Here is a 20,684-nt window from a genome sequence, read left to right on the forward strand (position 1 = left end):
GTGGGCTGTTCTTCAGAACAAGACTCATGAGTGGGCAGATCTACTGAGGAGCTATTGTTAGTATGCTTAGCGTTCCACACAGTTGCCAACATGAGATATGAGGATGTATAAAAGTTACTATCTTATGTACAAGTTTCTGTGGAATGAATACCTTGTGTCTAAGAGAGTAGCTGTCTCAGAATATTATTCTGCATGACTTGAACTAATGGATGTATGCAAAATATGTTAACTTTCTGACACTTTCACCATCAAAATCAGCAATTACATAATGATAAAATGTTACTCAACTTCAACACTTGTTAAGTTTAATAAGACTTATTTTCAATATGCAATCTCAGGAAATTCAAATATTTAGACAAATCAATACTTTTTGTGATAACTGCACTACTTTGTCTCTCCTTTTTTTTTTTTTTTTATTGTAGTTGGATCATCAACAGACGTAACTATTTATGTTTTATCTTTATAAGATAGGAAGTTTTTAAATTTTAATTTGCAAGTGCCGTATTTTCATTTACAGTTTCTGACATGATTTTCAGTTCCTTTGATGGTTATTTCTATGTATTTATTGCAGCTGTCCCCGTGTCTGTCTGATGTCTCCTCGTGGTCTGTGTGTAATAATGACTTAAGGATCTGATTTACACACAAAATTTAACAAAATTTTGGTTCATGAAGAAATGAGGTCCAAAGGTCATTTCTTATCATTATATACTCACATCGTTATCAGAGAAATAAGCTGTTGTCATTAGCTGCCAAGTTATGAAGGTCCTTTGTTGCCCACTGAAATAACTTGCACGGTTCCTTCCTCTGAGCCTATATAAAATTGAGAAGACAACTTATGTTTCAATAAACATGTAAACACATAAAATAAAAACAGAAAATTATAGTTGCTAATTTGACATTTTCAAATAATAGCATAAAAAATTTCCTGGTCAAGATTAGTTCTTGGATTTACTGTATCATCTTATGTTTACTTGTGTCCACTTGTGAAGTCCCGAGTGCTACAGAAAAGTTTACCTATATATTGTTGAATAAATCACAAAATGTTACAAAGGACCACAAATAAATAGTGATATGTATTTAACACAACCTTAATTACATATTTCATGAGTGTCACCATCGAATTCTCATTTTTATGAAATAGACTTCAACAGAATATTAAATGCAGCCTATTTTTAGTTTGTGAGCTGTTCTTCAGAACAAGACTCATGAGTGGGCAGATCTACTGTGGAGCTATTGTTAGTATGCTTAACATTCCACACAGTTGCCAACATGAGATATGAGGATGTATAAAAGCTACTATCTTATGTACAAGTTTCTGTGGAATGAATACCTTGTGTCTAAGAGAGTAGCTGTCTCAGAATTGAATTCCCATCCAAACCTGCCATTATCTGCTAAAATTTCTGGCTGCTTAGTTAAAGTGTACATGTGTGTTTCCTGTTATGGTCTCTTATTTCTATTTTCAACTTCATTTTACAGTGAACAATTTGCCAGATTTCATGATAAGAGCATTATTCTCATTTCTTTTTTCTGGAGCAGATTTCATATATGTGATGAAATTGGCATTCCTTGTTCTTACATAGAGTAAAAAATACTAGAGAAGATCACTAACAGTGAACAGTGAAGATAAGTTCTTCAGAGGTGATATGATGGAAGGAGAGGAAACTGTTAGGTGAAGAGTGTGGGGACATTAGGTTACTGTAGGTTGAGACTGAGATGATTTCGGGAGTGGAGAGTGGGTTTTAAGGATAACACCCATCTGTGAAATTAGAAAACCTGTTGGTAGAGGGGAGGATCCAGCTGGCCCAGGTTGTGAAGCAGCCACTGAAATCAAGCACGTTATGTTCAGCTGTATGTTGTGCAACCGGCTGGCTGACTTTGCTCTTGCCCATAATTTGGCCATGGAACTGGTATGCCACTCTCCTACACCAACCTGTTTGTGTGTTATTGGGAGGAAAAATCATGATGTGACATGTGTACAAATATAGTTCTGTCACGTAGCCACCTCCATATAAAACCTATGAAATTTTATTATAAGGCACACAAAAGCTCTGAGATTCAATGGACTTAAAAAAATGGTTTTGCCTCAGGTTTGTAACTAAGTACCTAGCCAGGTTACTAGGTAGACTTCAGATTTCAGGGGTTATAATAAGTCTGTATGTCACATTAGGCCCATTCACGTAGCAAAGAGAAGACACTGTTTAGATGAGTAAATATTTAACATCAGCTAATGTTTTGTGTCCCTTCCTAATAAGAAAATTGTTAAATAATAAGTCAAAACTTTCACATAACAGAGGCAAATGGTGTCTTGATTCAACCTCGGCTTTTTCTGAGTGGTGTGAATAAGCTTTTCCACTTCAATTACACTTCACACAAACATGAAGAATACATAACTTCCATATTAGAGCATTAGTATGCAAAAAGATTTCAACATTTATATATCCATCTTTAGATTCAGTTCTGTATGCTAGCATTAATCTTCCAAATCCCTTCTAGAAAAAACTTGAAAAGCTTATGCTGAATACACCTCCAAGTCATTCTTGTGACAACAAGTGAAAAGTTATTAAGTTTATTTAGACAACAGACTGCCACAAATTTCTTAGGCAAAAAATACAAACAAAACTTACCTCATTACCCCTCAATTACAAAAGCTTTTACAAGGATATGGTCTGTAGTGTCTAAATTTTGTCCTAATAGACAAACAGCTAAAAATGAACAACTCTGACAATGATGCTGACGACCTCTGCAAGATTTAATTGTGCCAATGATTAGTGAATTGACTTAGGTAACACCAAAATCACCTATCTGTTCAAAACATGGAAAATATATCTTTTCTTTCCTCCTCATGTGCCATATGACCAAGCTTTTGGTAATGAAACAAAATAATAAAACCAGAGCAAATTTGTAAAGGTAAATGAGTAAACAGTACATTACACAGGAAAGCTTTAAACTACTCTGAGGAGTTCTTGTGTAGAACATGAGTGTACTACAAGGAAACTCTTCACTTTACATTTGGAGATTTGGGGTTTATCACTCCTTTTCTGAGTTGTGCTGGAAGCCTTCTGGATAATATACACCTTTCTGTACAATGTGTAACACTAGAACAATGGCAAATATGATATCTCTAGAACACCAAGAAGGGGTCATTTGACCACTAATGAGATTTGCATTAAAAATTCACTTCATGATTAAAATAAGAATTATCTTTTTTCCATTCATTTGTATGTCATGGACAAATTTCAATCAAAATCTTACCTTGAAATTCTAACGCTTTTAGGCTAGTGCGCTGAATACAAAACTTTGCAAGTCTCTGCAGAAATGTAATCCATTTCTGAAGTTTCTCACATTTCTTCATTACTTTCATTTGTTTGTTTTTAAACATTAAATTACCAGTTTAGGTAGGGTGTTGGTATTTTTATAACCATTTTTCCACAGATGGCTTTTACGTATTTCTCACAGATGTCATCTTCTTCGATAGTGCATTTTAAATTGACATTTCTCTTGCTTTTTCTGATTTGTGTGCTCCTATGGTAGCTTCTTTATTCAACTGGCTTTTATGCTCCTGTACTGCTCTTTGTTGTTTCCCATTTGTAAGTTCATTTTCCAGCTGAAGAATGAACCCCTTCCTCTTCAAGTTATTTGACTACAGATAATCATTGCATTTATTGCTGCCGTGTCCAGGATACTGTAAAAGACATTCATAGACAATATCCCACAAGCAACCTCAGTTGAATATTTATGAATCATTTGATCAACAATATCCAAACAGTACTTTGTGACATTACAGAAGATAACAGTTTCTTGTTCCTTCTTTCCTTCATTGTTCATTACTACTTCAATATGTACCTTGTTGAAAATAGTGACACTCTTACTGTTCTTCCCTTGGTACACTGTCAGGGAGCACTTTGGATTATCAGCCTTTTACTAGATAATTGTGGAATGTAGGATAGAGTTTTTCTTCTTTGCACCATTGGGGACTTCTCAGCAAAGTTCATTCATTGTTTCCACTAACAACAATTTATTCTGCTGAAGTTCTTTGCAAGCTGAAGGGATGTGAAGAAGTTGTTTGTTGTTAAAAAAGTGTGAAGTTGTCTGTTGTCAAAAAAAGAGTGTGAAGTTGTCTCTTGTCATGTTCCTTCCAAGGCCTAGAAATGGCTCCATCAATATGAGCAACATATTGTCCCAATGGCTTGTTGTCCAGTCGGCCTTCCTCCTTCCCAAGCTACTGGAAGGCATTGCAAGTACACTTGGATGCCACATCTGTAGCTATCCATAACTTGAGCCTGTATTTGTCAGGTTTGTCTGGGATAAACTGGGTAAACCTGTAACTTGCTTTATTTGGAATTAGTCATTAACAGTGTAATATCTTCACCACAGTTGTAACAGAGGAGGCAGTTTCACAATAACTTCCATAAATCAGAAATAAAACCAGGCTTGCTGAGAAGAATGTGTTGAGCTCAGCATGACTCCTCATCAAAGCAGAGCAATCTGGAAAGTTCACTGAATCTGACTCCCATCATTCTAACCCTCCTAAAATAAGACCCCCAAGAACATGATCAAAGGTCATCCAAGTGAATATCTTCAGCACAAAAAACTTCCCTGGTGTGGGTGATACCAATAATTGCCTCAAATTCCTCCAACAATATGCTACAAGTGGTACCTTTTATTTCACATAGTGCATTTGAGTCTCCGTGCTTTATTATGACATGCAGAGCTAATTCATCAAAATGGGGTCAGAAAGCACTGACAGTGCCAAGCATACAAAGTTGGTACTCCAAACTTCTTCAGGATGTTCAGCGCAGCCCTTCTTTCAGGTAACATGTTAGTGACCTTCCATTCCTTTTAATCTTTAGCTGGCCTCTTCATTGTTGTGTCAGTGGCCTCCTGAGACTGTAGTGGAAAGAACTGCAATGAAAAGATGTCTATGGACGATAAATCCTCCTCAGTCTCATTATCCTCATCGCCAGATGTCTCTGGCAGAAAACCTCCACATGAATCCGATAAGTCATTTTCTGATTCAGTATACTCTAGAATATATAAAATCTCTTCATTAGTGAGACCATGCTGACACAATATTATTGTAAACATCTTTTACAGGCAAAAACACTACGAAACTGATCAGACAAATAACAACAACACATGAAATACTACTTAAAAGGTATTTCACAATGTCGAACATGCAAACCTTTCCAACAATGCACGGAGAAAGGAAGAAAGATTAGTGTTCAGCATCCCATAAACAATTAGGTCATTCAAAACAGAGCACTAGCACGGACCAGGAAAGGAAGGGGAAGGAAGCTGGACAAGCCCTTTCAAAGGGACCGTTCTGGCATTTGCCTTACGCGTTAATGGAAATATTGGGAAACCTTAAACTGGATGGCCAGATAGAACTTTCAATCATTGTCCAGTGTGTAGGCCACTGCGACACCTCACTTGGCTGACAATGCATATATCTTCATTTGAGGCAGAAATTGTTGATAAAAGCAAACTGCAATTTAAGTACCTTTGTCATTATGAGGACAGTATGTTCTAAAAAGGAATTACACTAGGGTTTACTGACCACTTGCACTGTTCTAGATATACATTTGACATGACAATTAATGCTTAAGTGCCTGGCAGAGGGTTCACTGAACCACTTTCACACTATTTCCCTATTCCACTTACACTTCATGAAATTTCCATGAAATCATGAAAATTTAGCAAACTGCAGTGCACTATTGTCAAATTATATAACACACATAATTATATAACACATACAACAAAATCAAATATGACACTAAAAAAATTATGCTTCAGCTTATGCTTACTTCCACACAAAGTAAGCTTCCATACTGTTACAGTTGCATAATTTGCCCAGTTCCACAGTATTCTACAGTATGCAATTATATTCTGGAGTACCACACCTGGTAGCTCAGTAATCTTTCTGGCACAAAAAAGAGCTATAAGAGCAATGCACCATGCAAAACAGACTGACTCATGTAGGTCCCTCTTTCAAAAGTCTTCCATCTTTCCTCTCCCCATCTTTTTATTCTAGAAAATTGTAAATATGTGAGGAAAAATATGAAAGAGATAAATAAAAACTGTACTGTTCATGAACATAATACCAGGAAAAAAGACAAAATCCATGTTCAGTCAGTAATGACAACAGCCTTTAAAACTTCCAGTGCAAATAGCACAATACAAATGTACAATAGTCTGCCACATAAAATTAAAGTTATTTCTTCATTTTCTCTGTTTCACAAATCCCTAAGGGCATACTTATTTGATCACTGCTTCTATTCAGTGGCAGAATTCTTAAACCATGTGAAGTACAACAGACATGAAGCAAGAATATGCAAAAACTACTACTAGAAGAAACAAGGAAATATCATGAAGTTTAGTGGAAAGATGAAAAAAAAAATGAGTTCATTACTATGGAAACAAAAGTTGAGGATTGCCTTTTGGTCCCTTCTGCTGTCCTACTGTTAAGGAAGTTTATTCAGCTGCATTCATTTTTCTGTCTAGTATTTACTGAATGAATGTTGCACATTCTTCTGAATGAGTCAATGCTGTCAACAACGAAAACTGTGATGTAGTATATGTATGGAGATGGCAGCATTAAAATTCTATGACACCAAAACAATGACCTACAACAAGTTTGCATAGTGAAGCTGCCCTTTTCTGGATTAAGAATATTATTCATGAATGCAAACACTTTCTCAAGAATATGGCACCTTATAAGATAACTGAACAAAAGTGTTGTATTCTCCAAATGCTCTTGGCATTAATCATAAACGTGTGAAGGAAGAGATCCTCCTACCACTGAAAGTGGTTGCTGTTATTGAGATAGTCTGATTGCACACAACAACTATACACCCTCATCACAGGGTTAAATCGATTTAGGCAAACCATAAAAAATAGTGGTAACACAGATTAGCAACAATTTATAATAATTTATTAAAAGAAATTATAGTTTAAATACCTTGAGTGTGAAGATTATGCATGAAAATTTTTTTTTAAAGTTCATTAGATAAATCACCATGAGCACTGTCTGAGTGCAGTAACAGAGATAGTTGAATAGAATAGAATAGAAACAACCACTTGTTCTTATAGTTTTTCTGACAGAAAGATTTTGTTTTATTTATTTGATCTGGTTGTATAAATATCACATGTACAACTGTTACAGAAAGTGGCTGTCAGTAATTTACAATGCTCCAAAAACATGTGAAGATAGAATTTGAGGCAAATTAAGTGGTTTTTTACTGAAAAAGTAATCTCATTTGAAAGCCAGCACACTGATCTTCTTAGCATACATCTTACATTTTCTAAAAACGTCATATTTCAAAAATTATCAGTAATTAAACTTTTTGTCTTCCTGAATGTTTGAAGGAATGAAGGAAGTATGATTAGGGTTTACCTCCCATCAACATCGAGCTCTTCAGAGACGGCAAAACTTCTAATTCTCAGTTGACGATTATTTCTGAAATCCAGTATGACAGTTTCATAGTCCCAATTTTTCTGCTTACAAAAATGCCCATTTTCATTAGAAAAACTTGTTAGTTTGCTAATTATTCACTCTAGAGACTTCCATATTTTCACCATTTTTGGTGGGAGTTGTGAATCTCCATAAGAGTACACATAGTATTCACAATATAGTTCTTATAACTTGGGTCAATCATCCAGTTGTCCAAAGCAAGCTTAAATCAGATTACTCCTTGATTCACTATAATTCCATAACCCCAAATTTAGCTAACTTCATTATTGTAAATAAAAATGTAATACCTAATTTTAATTATCATTTATAAATGAGTCTACAAATGCGCATAATGAACAATGCCTTAGTCAGTCCCGGATCAGTTATCAGCATGTGAACATCTGTGTGTGCATGTTTTTGTGAATCGTCTTTCAGTTGGTCCTATATGCTCAATCAACTAGTTAACATTTTGCAGTTGCTCCAAAAGTGAAACACGTTATTGATCAGCTAAATGATTCCATTCAAATATTCTGTTAAGTGTTTGTAAGAATCATATGAAGTGTGATTTGTGAACATCTAATAAGCACAGTGGCTGTGTTACCAAGTTCGAGAATGCAACTGTTCTGTGACTATGCTGCTACTGTTAAAGACATATTAAACGTAGGTTCTGGATTGTGTTACGTGAACTACATAAAACCATTAGCAATATCATATCATTAATGTTTCTTACAATCAACAAATATGAAAAGATTTCAACACCTCCAAGGTGTTGTATCCGTAACTTGACAATCAGGTAACTAAAACAAATAATTAGTGGAGGAGAGATTTCATGAAGAACAGCTATCAAGGCCCAGTAAACACATGTGAGTTCTCTTACACTACTTAGTTGTAAAAAAAATTGCTGTTACCAGGGGAATGGCATCAAAGAATCGTCTGGATGATGTAAGATGAAAGCATAACATAGTCCATGTTGTGTGCACCCTCTATGGTGTCTGATCATAATTATGTTGCACCTCTCTCTCTCTCTCTCTCTCTCTCTCTCTCTCTCTCTCTAGAAACTGGCCTTACCATGTAGCATTCCTTTTTCAAGCCACTGCTTTACAAGCATGTATTTTGTTGTTGCATAATATATTTCAGGAAGATGTCTGCAGCTTCAACATCAGCAGTGTGAGAAACCCTCATGCTCTTTCCTCCTTCATTCTGTTCTTCATCACTTGCATAATTACTTTCTTGTGCACTTTTAATTATTTCTTCATCTGTTGAGGTTTGGTCATCTTAGTGTTCCTTCTTCAGCTGCTTAGCAGCATTTTCTTTAAGTTTTCTCTTCATCCTGGAATCTTGTGGGACATGTCAATGCATAACGTGTCAGTAAATGATGATTCCAAATTTGCTGGCTCAACACCTTCACTGAGTACTGGCCCCAACTCAGTATCAATTGATGGCCACACATTTCTCCAGCTCTCCATTATGGTATTGTTCACCACTTGGTCCCATGTTTTTGCTGTTTGCAAAACAACATCACATAAGCTGACTGTTTTCCATGCCTTCGACATACCCTCAGTGGAGTTATTATCACATTTGTTAAGCAAGACTATGAGAAATGCATGTTGATCATGATGTTTAATTGATTTCAGAATTCCCTGGACCATAGACTCAATCAAGGCTGTCTCACTGAGTGGAAGAAAGAGTGCTTCTATACCAATGGACTTCATAGCTGCATCATAAAGATGACTGGAATCATTATCAATTACACTACTGGCCATTGAAATTGCTACACCACAAAGATGACGTGCTACAGACATGAAATTTAACCAATAGGAAGAACATGCTGTGATATGCAAATGATTAGCTTTTCAGAGTATTCACACAAGGTTGGTGCCAGTGGCAACACCTACAACATGCTGACATGAGGAAAGTTTCCAACCAATTTCTCATACTTGACCAGCGTTGCCTGGTGAAATGTTGTTGTGATGCCTCGTGTAAGGAGGAGAAATGCATACCATCACGTTTCTGACTTTGATAAAGGTCGGATTGTAGCCTATCATGGTTGCAGTTTATTGTATCGCGACATTGCTGGACGCGTTGGTCAAGATCCAATGACTGTTAGCAGAATATGCAATCGGTGGGTTCAGGAGGGTAATACGGATTGCCGTGCTGGATCCCAATGGCCTCGTATCACTAGCAGTCGAGATGACAAGCATCTTATCTGCATGGCTGTAACGGATCGTGCGGCCACATCTCAATCCCTGAGTCAACAGATGGGGACATTTGCAAGACAACAACCATCTGCACAAACAGTTCGACGATATTTGCAGCAGCATGGACTATCAGCTCAGAGACCATGGCTGCGGTTACCCTTGACGCTGCATCACAAACAGGAGTGCCTGCGATGGTGTACTCAATGATGAACCTGGGTGCACGAATGGCAAAACGTCATTGTTTTGGATGAATCCAGGTTCTGTTTACAGCATCATGATGGTCACATCCGTGTTTGGTGACATCATGGTGAACACACATTGGAAGTGCGTATTCACCCTCGCCATACTGGCGTGTCACCTGGCGTGATGGTATGGGGTGCCATTGGTTACACGTCTCAGTCACCTCATGTTCGCATTGATGGCACTTTAAACAGTGGACATTACATTTCAGATGTGCTATGACCCATGGCTCTACCCTTCATTCGATCCCTGCGAAACCCTACATTTCAGCAGAATAATGCACGACCATATGTTGCAGGTACTGTACGGGCCTTTCTGGATACAGAAAATGTTCGACTGCTGCCCTGGCCAGCACATTCTCCAGATCTCACACCAATTGAAAACGTCTGGTCAGTGGTGGCCGAGCAACTGGCTCATCACAATACACCGGTCACTACTCTTGATGAACTGTGTTATCATGTTGAATCTGCATGGGCAGCTGTTCCTGTACATGCCATCCTAGCTCTGTTTGACTCAATGCCCAGGTGTATCAGGGCCGTTATTACGGACAGAGGTGGTTGTTCTGGGTACTGATTTCTCAGGATTTATGCACCCAAATTTCGTGAAAATATAATCACATGTCAGTTCTAGTATATTTGTCCAATGAATACCGATTTCTCATCTGCATTTCTTCTTGGTGTAGCAATTTTAATGGCCAGTAGTGTAGAAGGATACCTTTCAGTGGAAGCTTTTTTTTTCTTCAGCTCTTTTCTCAGAGCTGATTCAAATGTTTTATGGAACCACGAAGAGAATATTCCTCTGTCCTCCCACAGTTACTCCTGATTACAATTTTGCATTTGAGGTGTATGTCTGTCACTGTGCTGAAAGAAATGTGGATATTGGAATGGTGAAATTTTACCTAAATTTGTTGTGTCTCCTGTATCTGAATCAAATTATTTAGATTATCTACATTATAAGACAAATAAACCACAGTTCACACAATTCACCCAATCACCATGAGTTGTAGTTTATGACTTTCATTTGTGTTACAACAAAACATTAATTTGCTGTTTCTGTTGTTTGTACAAGGTCCGGCAGAAAAACCTCCCCTTTAAGGAAAGCTAATAAAAACAAAACCAAATAAGGTAGAACAATTTTATTTATACTAAATAAAAGTACATATTATGCCATTTTAGAAAATACTCTTACGGTCTTACTTTTTAAATAAAACACCCCTTAAATGGTTTCCTGCACTGTCGACACACTGATTGAGTCTTTCCCTGAAGTTATTCATTACTCTTTGAGTCATTTCAGGTGGAATAGCTTCAACCTCTTGTGTAATTGCTTCTTTCAGGGCTCGTAAAGATTGTGGATGTTGTTCATAAACTTTTGCTTTTAAATAGCCCCAAAGAAAGAAATCACAGGCCGTTAAGTCCGGCGATCGTGGGGGCCAGCCAATGTCTCCACGCAACGAGATCACATGTCCAGGAAACATTTCCTTCACCAATGCCAGTGACTGCCGTGCTGTGTGGGCTGTAGCACCATCTTGCTGGAACCACACGTTCTCTATTTCACCAAAAAGCTCCCTTAGTTGCGGTTGGAGAAAGTCGCGGAGCATGGCACAATAGCGTTCACTGTTGACGGTTAAATTCCTGTCATTTTCTTCGAAAAAGTAAGGACCGATCACTCCGGAATTGTAAACAGCACACCATACTGTTACTTTAGGGCTATGAAGTGGTCATTGATGAAGTTCTTGGGGATTGTGTTCACACCAGTACCTGCAATTTTGGCTGTTCACTGTTCCGGCAAGGTGAAAGTGTGCTTCATCAGAAAAAATCACAATATCGTTGGGACGAATGTTCCGAAGAAGGTCTTGGCACAAACTTACACGGACACCACAGTCTCGTTCACTCAGTTCCTGTGTAGTTACAAGTTTGTAAGGATGCATTTTAAGATCTCGATGCAAGATTCTTCTCACACTTTGATCAGATATCCATAATGCTGCCGCATGCTTTTTAGCGGATCGTCGAGGAGATTGTTGAACTGAAGCTCTAACTGCATCAACATTTCCGGGGCCTGTTGCAGTCCGTGGTCGTCCAGGTGGTTTCCTTTTTAATGCGGAACCTGTCTCACGAAAGTTAGCAACCCAAGAATAAATTGTTTTCTTATCGGGAACAGGGTCCCGTCGTCCGAGCGCAAAGCGAACGCGAAAAGCACGTTGAGTATTAATAGGCGATTCGCCATTTTGAATAAAATCTTCCACTACGAAGGCACGATGTTCACCAGACCACGCCATGGCGTACACTGAAAACGGCACGTAGGCAGCTACTTAACGACGCGCCCCCCAACACTCTGCTCCTTCTACTGTCCGCTGCACGTTACTTTGTAATCAGGGAGTTTTTCATGCCGGACCCTGTACTTATGACATTTATTCTCATTCTTGGCAGTTAATATTTTTGAAGGTAGCATCTTGTAAACAACACTAGCTTCATCAGCATTGTACAGAGCATCGGCAGTTGAATCTTCTTCCTCTATTACTTTCCAGCTCTCCCTTCTGCATCTTCTTTTGTTAGCTGAGAAACTCTCTCCAGTGGCTGTCAGCTGTCACATTTTATGTCTTTTTTTCCAGTCTGACAGCCAAATCTCACAAGTTGTCAGTTAAATGCAACTGCTTTGTCTTTTACTATTGGGCCATGGCTAGCATTCCTTTACAGTGTTGTTCTATGAACCATCTATAAACAGCCATGTCCATGTCATCATTCTCAGTGTTTCACATAACCTTCCTTTTTTCAATTCACTCTTCGGTTGGGTAGCATACTATCAAATATCATCTTCGTCTTTTTTATTTCATAACATCCGACATTTTACTCAAAAGAGATGTGTTTCTACAAAGAATCTCATTTCAACTTATTTAAAATTTCAAGTTTCTTTTGAGGTCTACTGTTATGTGTTTCCCTTTAGAAGTCCTACTGAACTGCAAAGATAGCCACAATTTCAAATATGTAAACCGTTGTTTAACAATGTAATTAACAACAATGCTGTGCATGAAAATTCATTGTTGTGTGCATAATTTCGACTTGAGCAAAACACACACACACACAGTTTCTGAGATCAAACAATGAAAAATTCAAGATGGAAGACTGAGCGAGTTGGTGCAGTGGTTAGCACGCTGAACTCGCATTTGGGAGGATGACAGTTCAATCCCGAGTCCTGCCATCTTAATTTAGGTTTTCCGTGATTTTCCTAAGTTGCTTCAGGCAAATGCTGGGATGGTTCCTTTGAAAGGGCATGACCGATTTCCTTTCCAATCCTTCCCTAAACCCATGGGACAGATGACCACATTGTTTGGTCCCCTCCTCCAAACCAACCAACCAATCAATCAAGATGGAAGACGACAGTTGTTGTTGTTGTTATTGTTGTGGTCTTCAGTCCTGAGACTGCTTTGATGCAGCTCTCCATGCTCCTCTATCCTGTGCAAGCTGCTTCATCCCCCAGTACGTACTGCAGCCTACATCCTTCTGAATCTGGTTAGTGTAAATTTTCTAACCTACCTGCCCGATTAAGGGATCTGACATTCCACGCTCCGATCTGTAGAACGCCAGTTTTCTTTCTCCTGATAACGACATCCTCTTGCGTATGAGATAGGATATATATCATCACGTAGAGGAGACACTGAGCAGCAGAGAGGCACATTAAAAGAAGAGTGCTTTATATTATCAAACTGAGACCTTCATCAGATGTAGACAAAACACACACACATTCACATACGCATAATTCATACATACACATGGCCTATGTCATCACCAGTTGCATTTGGGCCTTAGCATCTAGAGATGTGTGTCAACATCAGTGTGAGTTGTGCATGTGCATACCTGCATGTATTTTGTTCACAGCTGATAAAGGACTTTGTCCGATAGCTAATAATATTAAACACTTCTCTTTCAATGTGCCTGTCTGCCACTCAATGACTCCTCTATGTGATGAGTAGTAATGTATCCCACTTCATAATGTTGTATTATAATATTTCTGAGAACTATATACTGTTATGATATCTCAAGCATTCATTCATTAGTTCATGACTATGGAATCATGAAGACCTTTTCGATCAGAAACAATATTTTGTTGTTAAAACCTGCACAGAAAAGAAATGGTTTGTACTAACTATTCTTTTAAACCAGGCAAAGCTATGAAACATTACTTACTGCAGATTGCCTCTCCTCCGGCATTCATCCAGCAGTTCTCTCATTTCACTCTTCCCAAACTAGAAACAAAAAAGCATGTTAAAGAAACATTCTGCAATGATAATAGAAGCATATGTATTCTGACAGTATTTGTTTACTAATTTAGCTCATTTGGTCAAATGCAGTGTGATGTACTAGATTACACTTGACTTAAATCTACAGTTTACAAAGAAAAATAATCATGTATTTATGTACATATATTGAAGTCACTTACTGAATAAAAGCATTGGTAGTGTAGAGATGCTCTTATATAACTTTCAATTACATTCACATTTAATGCAACAATGGACATCTCGAATGGAATAACAACAATAAAAGTAGGATAGGTATGTTGCAAGCAGAGTTCCCACCTGTGCAATTCAGAAAAGGTGATGTTTGGTGGGGAGAATGCAAATGGCATAAATGGTGTGTGAGTCACTGAAGTCAAGCACACTGTCATGCAGCATGCTCTAGCCACAGTTTCATGGTGGCTAATCACACATGCAGACAACTTGTTTTTGGTCACATCCATAAAGAATGCCACACAGTTTCTGCTAGTAGACTACATTGCTGCTTTCACAGTTGGCCCTGCCTCCAACAATACTTCCATTTTGACAGATGTTGCCCATTCCACATCAAGAAGTCCCTTGCATACAATGTAGCCACCCATTTTCAGTGCATCTGCAGTGACAAGCAGTCCCTCTCCAGATATGCATTGAGGTCTTCCCAGACCAAAATTACATTTCTCACAGTGTCCAGAAAAACATCTCTAATGCGTCAATCTTCCCAGTCACATACCATTCCCCACATACCCACAGACTGGTGATAAAGGAGCATACCCTCGTGATCCAAAACTGGAGCAACTGAATCACATTCTCCACCAGGGTTTTGTCTACCTCTTGTCATGCTCTGAAAGAAGAATTGTTATAACTACTCACCCACTGTGATATTCTGCTGGCAACTCAACCTGTATAATATCCTTGTTCATCTCTAACCCCCAACCCCATCCTCTCAAATCCCATGGCTCATATTCACGTAAAAGACCTACCTGCAAGACCAGTCCCATACATCCTTCCACTATAACTACTCCTGTCCAGTCACAGACATTCCTTAACCAAGGGATGGCAGAGCCACTTGTGAAAGCAGTATATGTTCTAGCAACTTAGCTGCATCCACTGCGCAGCATTCTATGTGGGCATGCCCACTAACAAGCCTGGCTGTCCACATGAATGGCCACCACCAAAATCCACATGAATGGCCACCACCAAAATGTGGCCAATAAACAGCTGGACCAAACTCTTGCTTGGCGAACATGCCACACAATCCTGGTGTGCAACTGGTCCACACAATGGGCCATTTTGGTTCTTTCCAACAATTCAGTCTTTCCCTAATTGTGCATGTGTGAACACTCACTGCAACATATTCTTCATTTCAATAACATCCCTGGTCTCAACTTACATTAGTCCCTGCCCTCAGCCTTCCTCTTACCCCATCCCTGCTCCCAATGAACAAGACTTCCATCTCATCAGCACACCTGTGTATCATTTTTCCCTTCTCTGCTTCTCTCCTCCCCCCCCCCCCCCCCCAAACCCAGCACAGCTCATCACATCTCCCTGCATATTCACATAGGCAGTATTAATGCATGTTCCCCCGTCATTACACTGCTATCCGTCCCATTCTCTATCCCACTTTTCACCTCTTCTGTATCTCCACTAGCCTGTCCGATAGCTTAATAATATCCAATAGATCCCTCCTAATTGTGACTGAATGTTGCTCAAAAAGTACTCTACAGGGTGAGTAGTAGTGTATATTTAATATATATTTTAAACCATCAGGTAACTTGTGGAACAGTTTTATTCCCATATAGCATGTACCTCTCTGACACAAACTTGTATTATCTGGGATTATATTTAAGTTTAATTTAATGCTTTATTCTGACAGTGTATTTCACAGTTGTTTCTCACACTACTTTAATTGTCACTCAATTTTTTATCAAAAATATACATTAAAGTGTCTGTAACACACATGCATGGTAATGGTAGTGCTTTCAGTGTTTTAACTAATGATTTACATTACTGAGTAGCTCCATTCCTTGTAAGAACTCTAATGGCACTCTTTTAGATTCTTCACATCCCCTTTGCTGCTGGGGAATTTCTCCAGAATATGGAGCCTATTTACTAAGTATGTAATATGCACAGTAAGAGCCTATTAGTGAATGATCATTTGTGCATTCTTTTAGGACCCTTAAAAGATAACAGTCTGTATTCCGCTTGGAATTGATGGATTCAACATGTTTTGCTCATTTTACTTCATTTTGTACCCAGTTTCTAATAACTTTGTCACTTCTTTATTTACAAAGGGCTGATTGCTGATATGACATTAGGATAATTGGAGATGCTAGTTTGACAGCCATGGAAGTTTACAGATGCTGTCTTTCTATGGTTTATTAGGAGTTGAATTATTGCTGATAATTTACTGGGCTGACTTTGATAGTGTCTATTACACATTGGATATCTTCTTTTTTGCTGCTTTTATTAATAATGTTTTGTCATCACAAGTGCATTTACAGACCATTAATATACATCAAGAAGAGAAGAGGTCCCTTAACTGATCCATGAGGTACCCCATAGGTGATTCGGTATTCTTCTGGGAAATATTCTAAGACTACATATGGATTTACTTTTCCATTCCTTATGCTTACTTTTTGCTTTGGATTAATATAAAATGAATAAATCCATTTGCTTAGCAGGGCCATAATACCACAGTATTCAAGTTTCTTATGAGATTTCTATGATTTACCTTGTTGAAAGTTTTAGTTAAGTCTAAAAATAGATCCACTGTTTTATTTAATAGGGTTACACACTCATATATAGCTGTCTCAGTTGGCTTCTGCCTGCAAAAATAATGTTGGCAACTAGTTCACATTCAACAAGTATTGTTTATGAAACTTGCCAATTTCAAATACTTTTAAAAAGGAGGTTGTTATAATGAAATGATAGCTCTTCAATTTATCTTTCTCATCAGCTTTGAAAATAGGTACCACTTCCGATGATTTTTAACATTTTGGGAAATATGCATGATTGTAGTGAGTAGATACTTACCGGGTTTGTCCATAAAGTGGTGAACCTGGGTCTGGTAATGAGAATTTATTGATCCAATTGGCACATATTGTCAAAGTTCTTCAAAATTGTCTCCTTGGGCATCGATGAACCACTGTCAATGCAATTCTCACGTCATAAAGGATCCATGGAACTCAGCTGTGATAACATCTTTAAGACACCATGACAGCCTGTTGGATCAAAACTGTGACCTTTCTGGCTTCTCTAGAGCTTTGGGAATAGAAAAAAGTCTGGTGGGCACACACTGGTGTTGTGCAGTGGCTTTGGCAAAGTTGCAACCCCTGTCTGTGGCAGGTTGGTGGTCACAAGTAAGGCAATATGGGCTGGAGCACTGCCATGGTACAACCTCTAGCAAGCAGAAACCTCCAGTTGTTTCCATTTGAGATCTGTGTAGGCACAGAAGTACTTTTTTTGTAGAAAATAGTATTGTTGGTTCATCCTGGAGATACAAATTCTGTGTGAAGGGGCCCACACTTGTCAAAAAATAGAATGACCGTTGTCTTTATCTTGGACTTTGACATTCACATTTTCTTGAAATGCGAGGAGTTCAAAGCGTGCCACTCCAAGCTCTGGTGGTTTTGAGGATGTACGGGTACACTCGTAAAGTGTCTTCTGTTATTATATTGTCTAAAAAGTTTGATTTAGTTTCTAACTGGTCCAAGATCTCACAAGAAATATCAACTCATTCTTTTTCTTCACCACTATACACTTTCATCACCAATTTCACAAAAACTTTCCTCATGTTCTCAAATTTTCAGAAAAAATTTTCTGAACCATTGTTTTGCACATATTGATGTGATTAATCTTACACTCAAATGACAGAGCCCAGAATTTTTTCACTCTGGCCATGTTTTCATTCAAACCCGTCACTGAGGGGTGTCCAGATCACTCCATGTCTTGAAGGGTCTCCCATCTGTTCTTGAACTCCCAGAACCACTGAAAAACCTGGGCCATTGACAGGGCATTGTCTCTGTAAGTCTTGGGATTGACTTGGCCCATATGAAAGCAAAATTTAATAATGTAGCACTGCTCTAGTGAATGCTCCATTTTTCACCTTTTCTGTCGTGACAAAAAATCAAAAGCAGAGTTTGTGCCTTGTGTGATCCTCACTCCCTCAGAGCTCAGATGCAACTCTTGCCCAGTGTGTTGCTTAGCTTAGAACCTCACCCATGCACCACCATTACAAGAGCAAGATGCGGGGTGACTGGACTGCTGCTCAGTGGCCATTGTCATTAATTTACAGAATAACCCTGTAGATGGTGAGGGGAACAACTCTACATATTTTAGAGGCAGAGCTGTGAGTTCCTGGAGAGTATGCCATCAGTTCCTGCTCATTACAAGTTTTTTTAGTTCTTTGACAGCTTTGACTCTCTGCTAATGTTACCAACAAATAACAAAATATCATCTGCACTGCAAATGTCAAACAGCCACACAACCAACAGTATGTAATACTAAGAGAATAAATGAATCAACTAACGATGGTAAAACTTCTCTGAAACATGTTTTGGGTATTAAACAAAAAGGATTTTTGTTTGCTCACAGCAGAACTACATTTCCATAACTATACATAACAAAGCAAACACAGACAAAAAGAGAACTACAACAACAAGATGAATTACCAACAACCATTGATAAATTATTGAAGCTGATCTTGTTTTTCATTGGTTGCTGACAGAGTATTGTCAGCTGTAACAGGCAGAAGATGTGCTTAGTTAGTGCTGGACAGTTTTCCAGATTTTGACTGAGATAAACTCACACTGCAGTTCTTCTTTGGCATGTCAGTGGACAAGTTGACACAAAAACAGCTAAGTAAAATATTCATGCATTTAACAAGTTGATTTTTACATAAAAAACTGACTGGAATCTTCCTTTGTGTGAGATTGTTTGTGCAAGATTCATGTGCCAATTCCAGATTTCCATATTTTACTTTTACATCACTTTTGCATAATCTTTCTTTGTTTGTATCAGTACCCATCTGTATTGCGATATATTGTGAAATTTTGAACATTTGTCGGTGTCACAATAAATCTTTAATGTTATTGTCAATTGTAGGCTTAAACTCATTGGACTCTTATAAAATTTTTAAGAACAGTAGGGATATCCTCATTCAAACCAACTGTTCTCTCATTTCATTCTACAATTATGTAAGTAATAGGTTAATTTTGAGAATTTTTGGAGGCTTACAAAACTATATCTTCATAAGTTTTAGACAGGTACGTGCCGAGTAAAACTGTAAGGGATGGGAAAAACCCACCGTGGTTCAACAACAAAGTTAGGAAACTACTGCGAAAGCAAAGAGAGCTTCACTCCAAGTTTAAATGCAGCCAAAACCTCTCAGACAAACAGAAGCTAAACAATGTCAAAGTTAGCGTAAGGAGGGCTATGCGTGAAGCGTTCAGTGAATTCAAAAGTAAAATTCTATGTACCGACTTGACAGAAAATCCTAGGAAGGTCTGGTCCTACGTTAAATCAGTAAGTGGCTCGAAACAGCATATCCAGACACTCTGGGATGATGATGGCATTGAAGCAGAGGATGACACGCATAAAGCTGAAATACTAAACACTTTTTTCCAAAGCTGTTCCACAGAGGAAGACCGCACTGCAGTTCCTTCTCTAAATCCTCGCACAAATGAAAAAATGACTGACATCGAAATAAGTGTCCAAGGAATAGAAAAGCAACTGAAATCACTCAACAGAGGAAAGTCCACTGGACCTGACGGGATACCAATTTGATTCTACACAGAGTACGCGAAACAACTTGCCCCCCTTCTAACAGCCGTGTACCGCAAGTCTCTAGAGGAACGGAAGGTTCCAAATGATTGGAAAAGAGCACAGGTAGTCCCAGTCTTCAAGAAGGGTCGTTGAGCAGATGCGCAAAACTATAGACCCATATCTCTGACGTCAATCTGTTGTAGAATTTTAGAACATGTTTTTTGCTCACGTATCATGTCGTTTTTGGAAACCCAGAATCTACTCTGTAGGAATCAACATGGTTTCCGGAAATAGTGATCGAGTGAGACCCAACTCGCTTTATTTGTTCATGAGACCCAGAAAATATTAGATACAGGCTCCCAGGTAGATGCTATTTTCCTTGGTTTCCGGAAGGCATTCGATACAGTTCCGCACTGTCGCCTGATAAACAAAGTAAGAGCCTACAGAATATCAGACCAGCTGTGTGGCTGGATTGAAGAGTTTTTAGCAAACAGAACACAGCAAGTTATTATCAATGGAGAGATGTCTACAGACGTTAAAGTAACCTCTGGCATGCCACAGGGGAGTGTTATGGGACCATTGCTTTTCACAGTATATATAAATGACCTAGTAGATAGTGTCGGAAGTTCCATGCGGCTTTTTGCGGATGATGCTGTAGTATACAGAGAAGTTACAGCATTAGAAAATTGTAGCGGAATGCAGGAAGATCTGCAGCGGATAGGCACTTGGTGCAGGGAGTGGCAACTGACCCTTAACATAGACAAAT

At 38.4% G+C, this 20,684-nt stretch overlaps 1 protein-coding gene across 1 annotated transcript in view; it reads right to left on the minus strand.

The window, feature by feature from the left end:
- Positions 1–20,684, minus strand: part of LOC124545680 (anoctamin-5-like) — a 349,333-nt gene that overhangs the window by 243,730 nt on the left and 84,919 nt on the right. Inside the window, exons 5-6 of the mRNA XM_047124626.1 lie at positions 14,070–14,128; positions 714–810 (exon numbers count right to left, since the gene is read on the minus strand). Of these exons, the coding sequence (XP_046980582.1) occupies positions 714–810; positions 14,070–14,128 (156 nt within the window). The remainder of the gene's footprint in view (positions 1–713; positions 811–14,069; positions 14,129–20,684) is intronic.

The sequence above is a fragment of the Schistocerca americana genome, chromosome 8, assembly GCF_021461395.2.
Source record: "Schistocerca americana isolate TAMUIC-IGC-003095 chromosome 8, iqSchAmer2.1, whole genome shotgun sequence".
Classification (NCBI taxonomy): domain Eukaryota; kingdom Metazoa; phylum Arthropoda; class Insecta; order Orthoptera; family Acrididae; genus Schistocerca; species Schistocerca americana.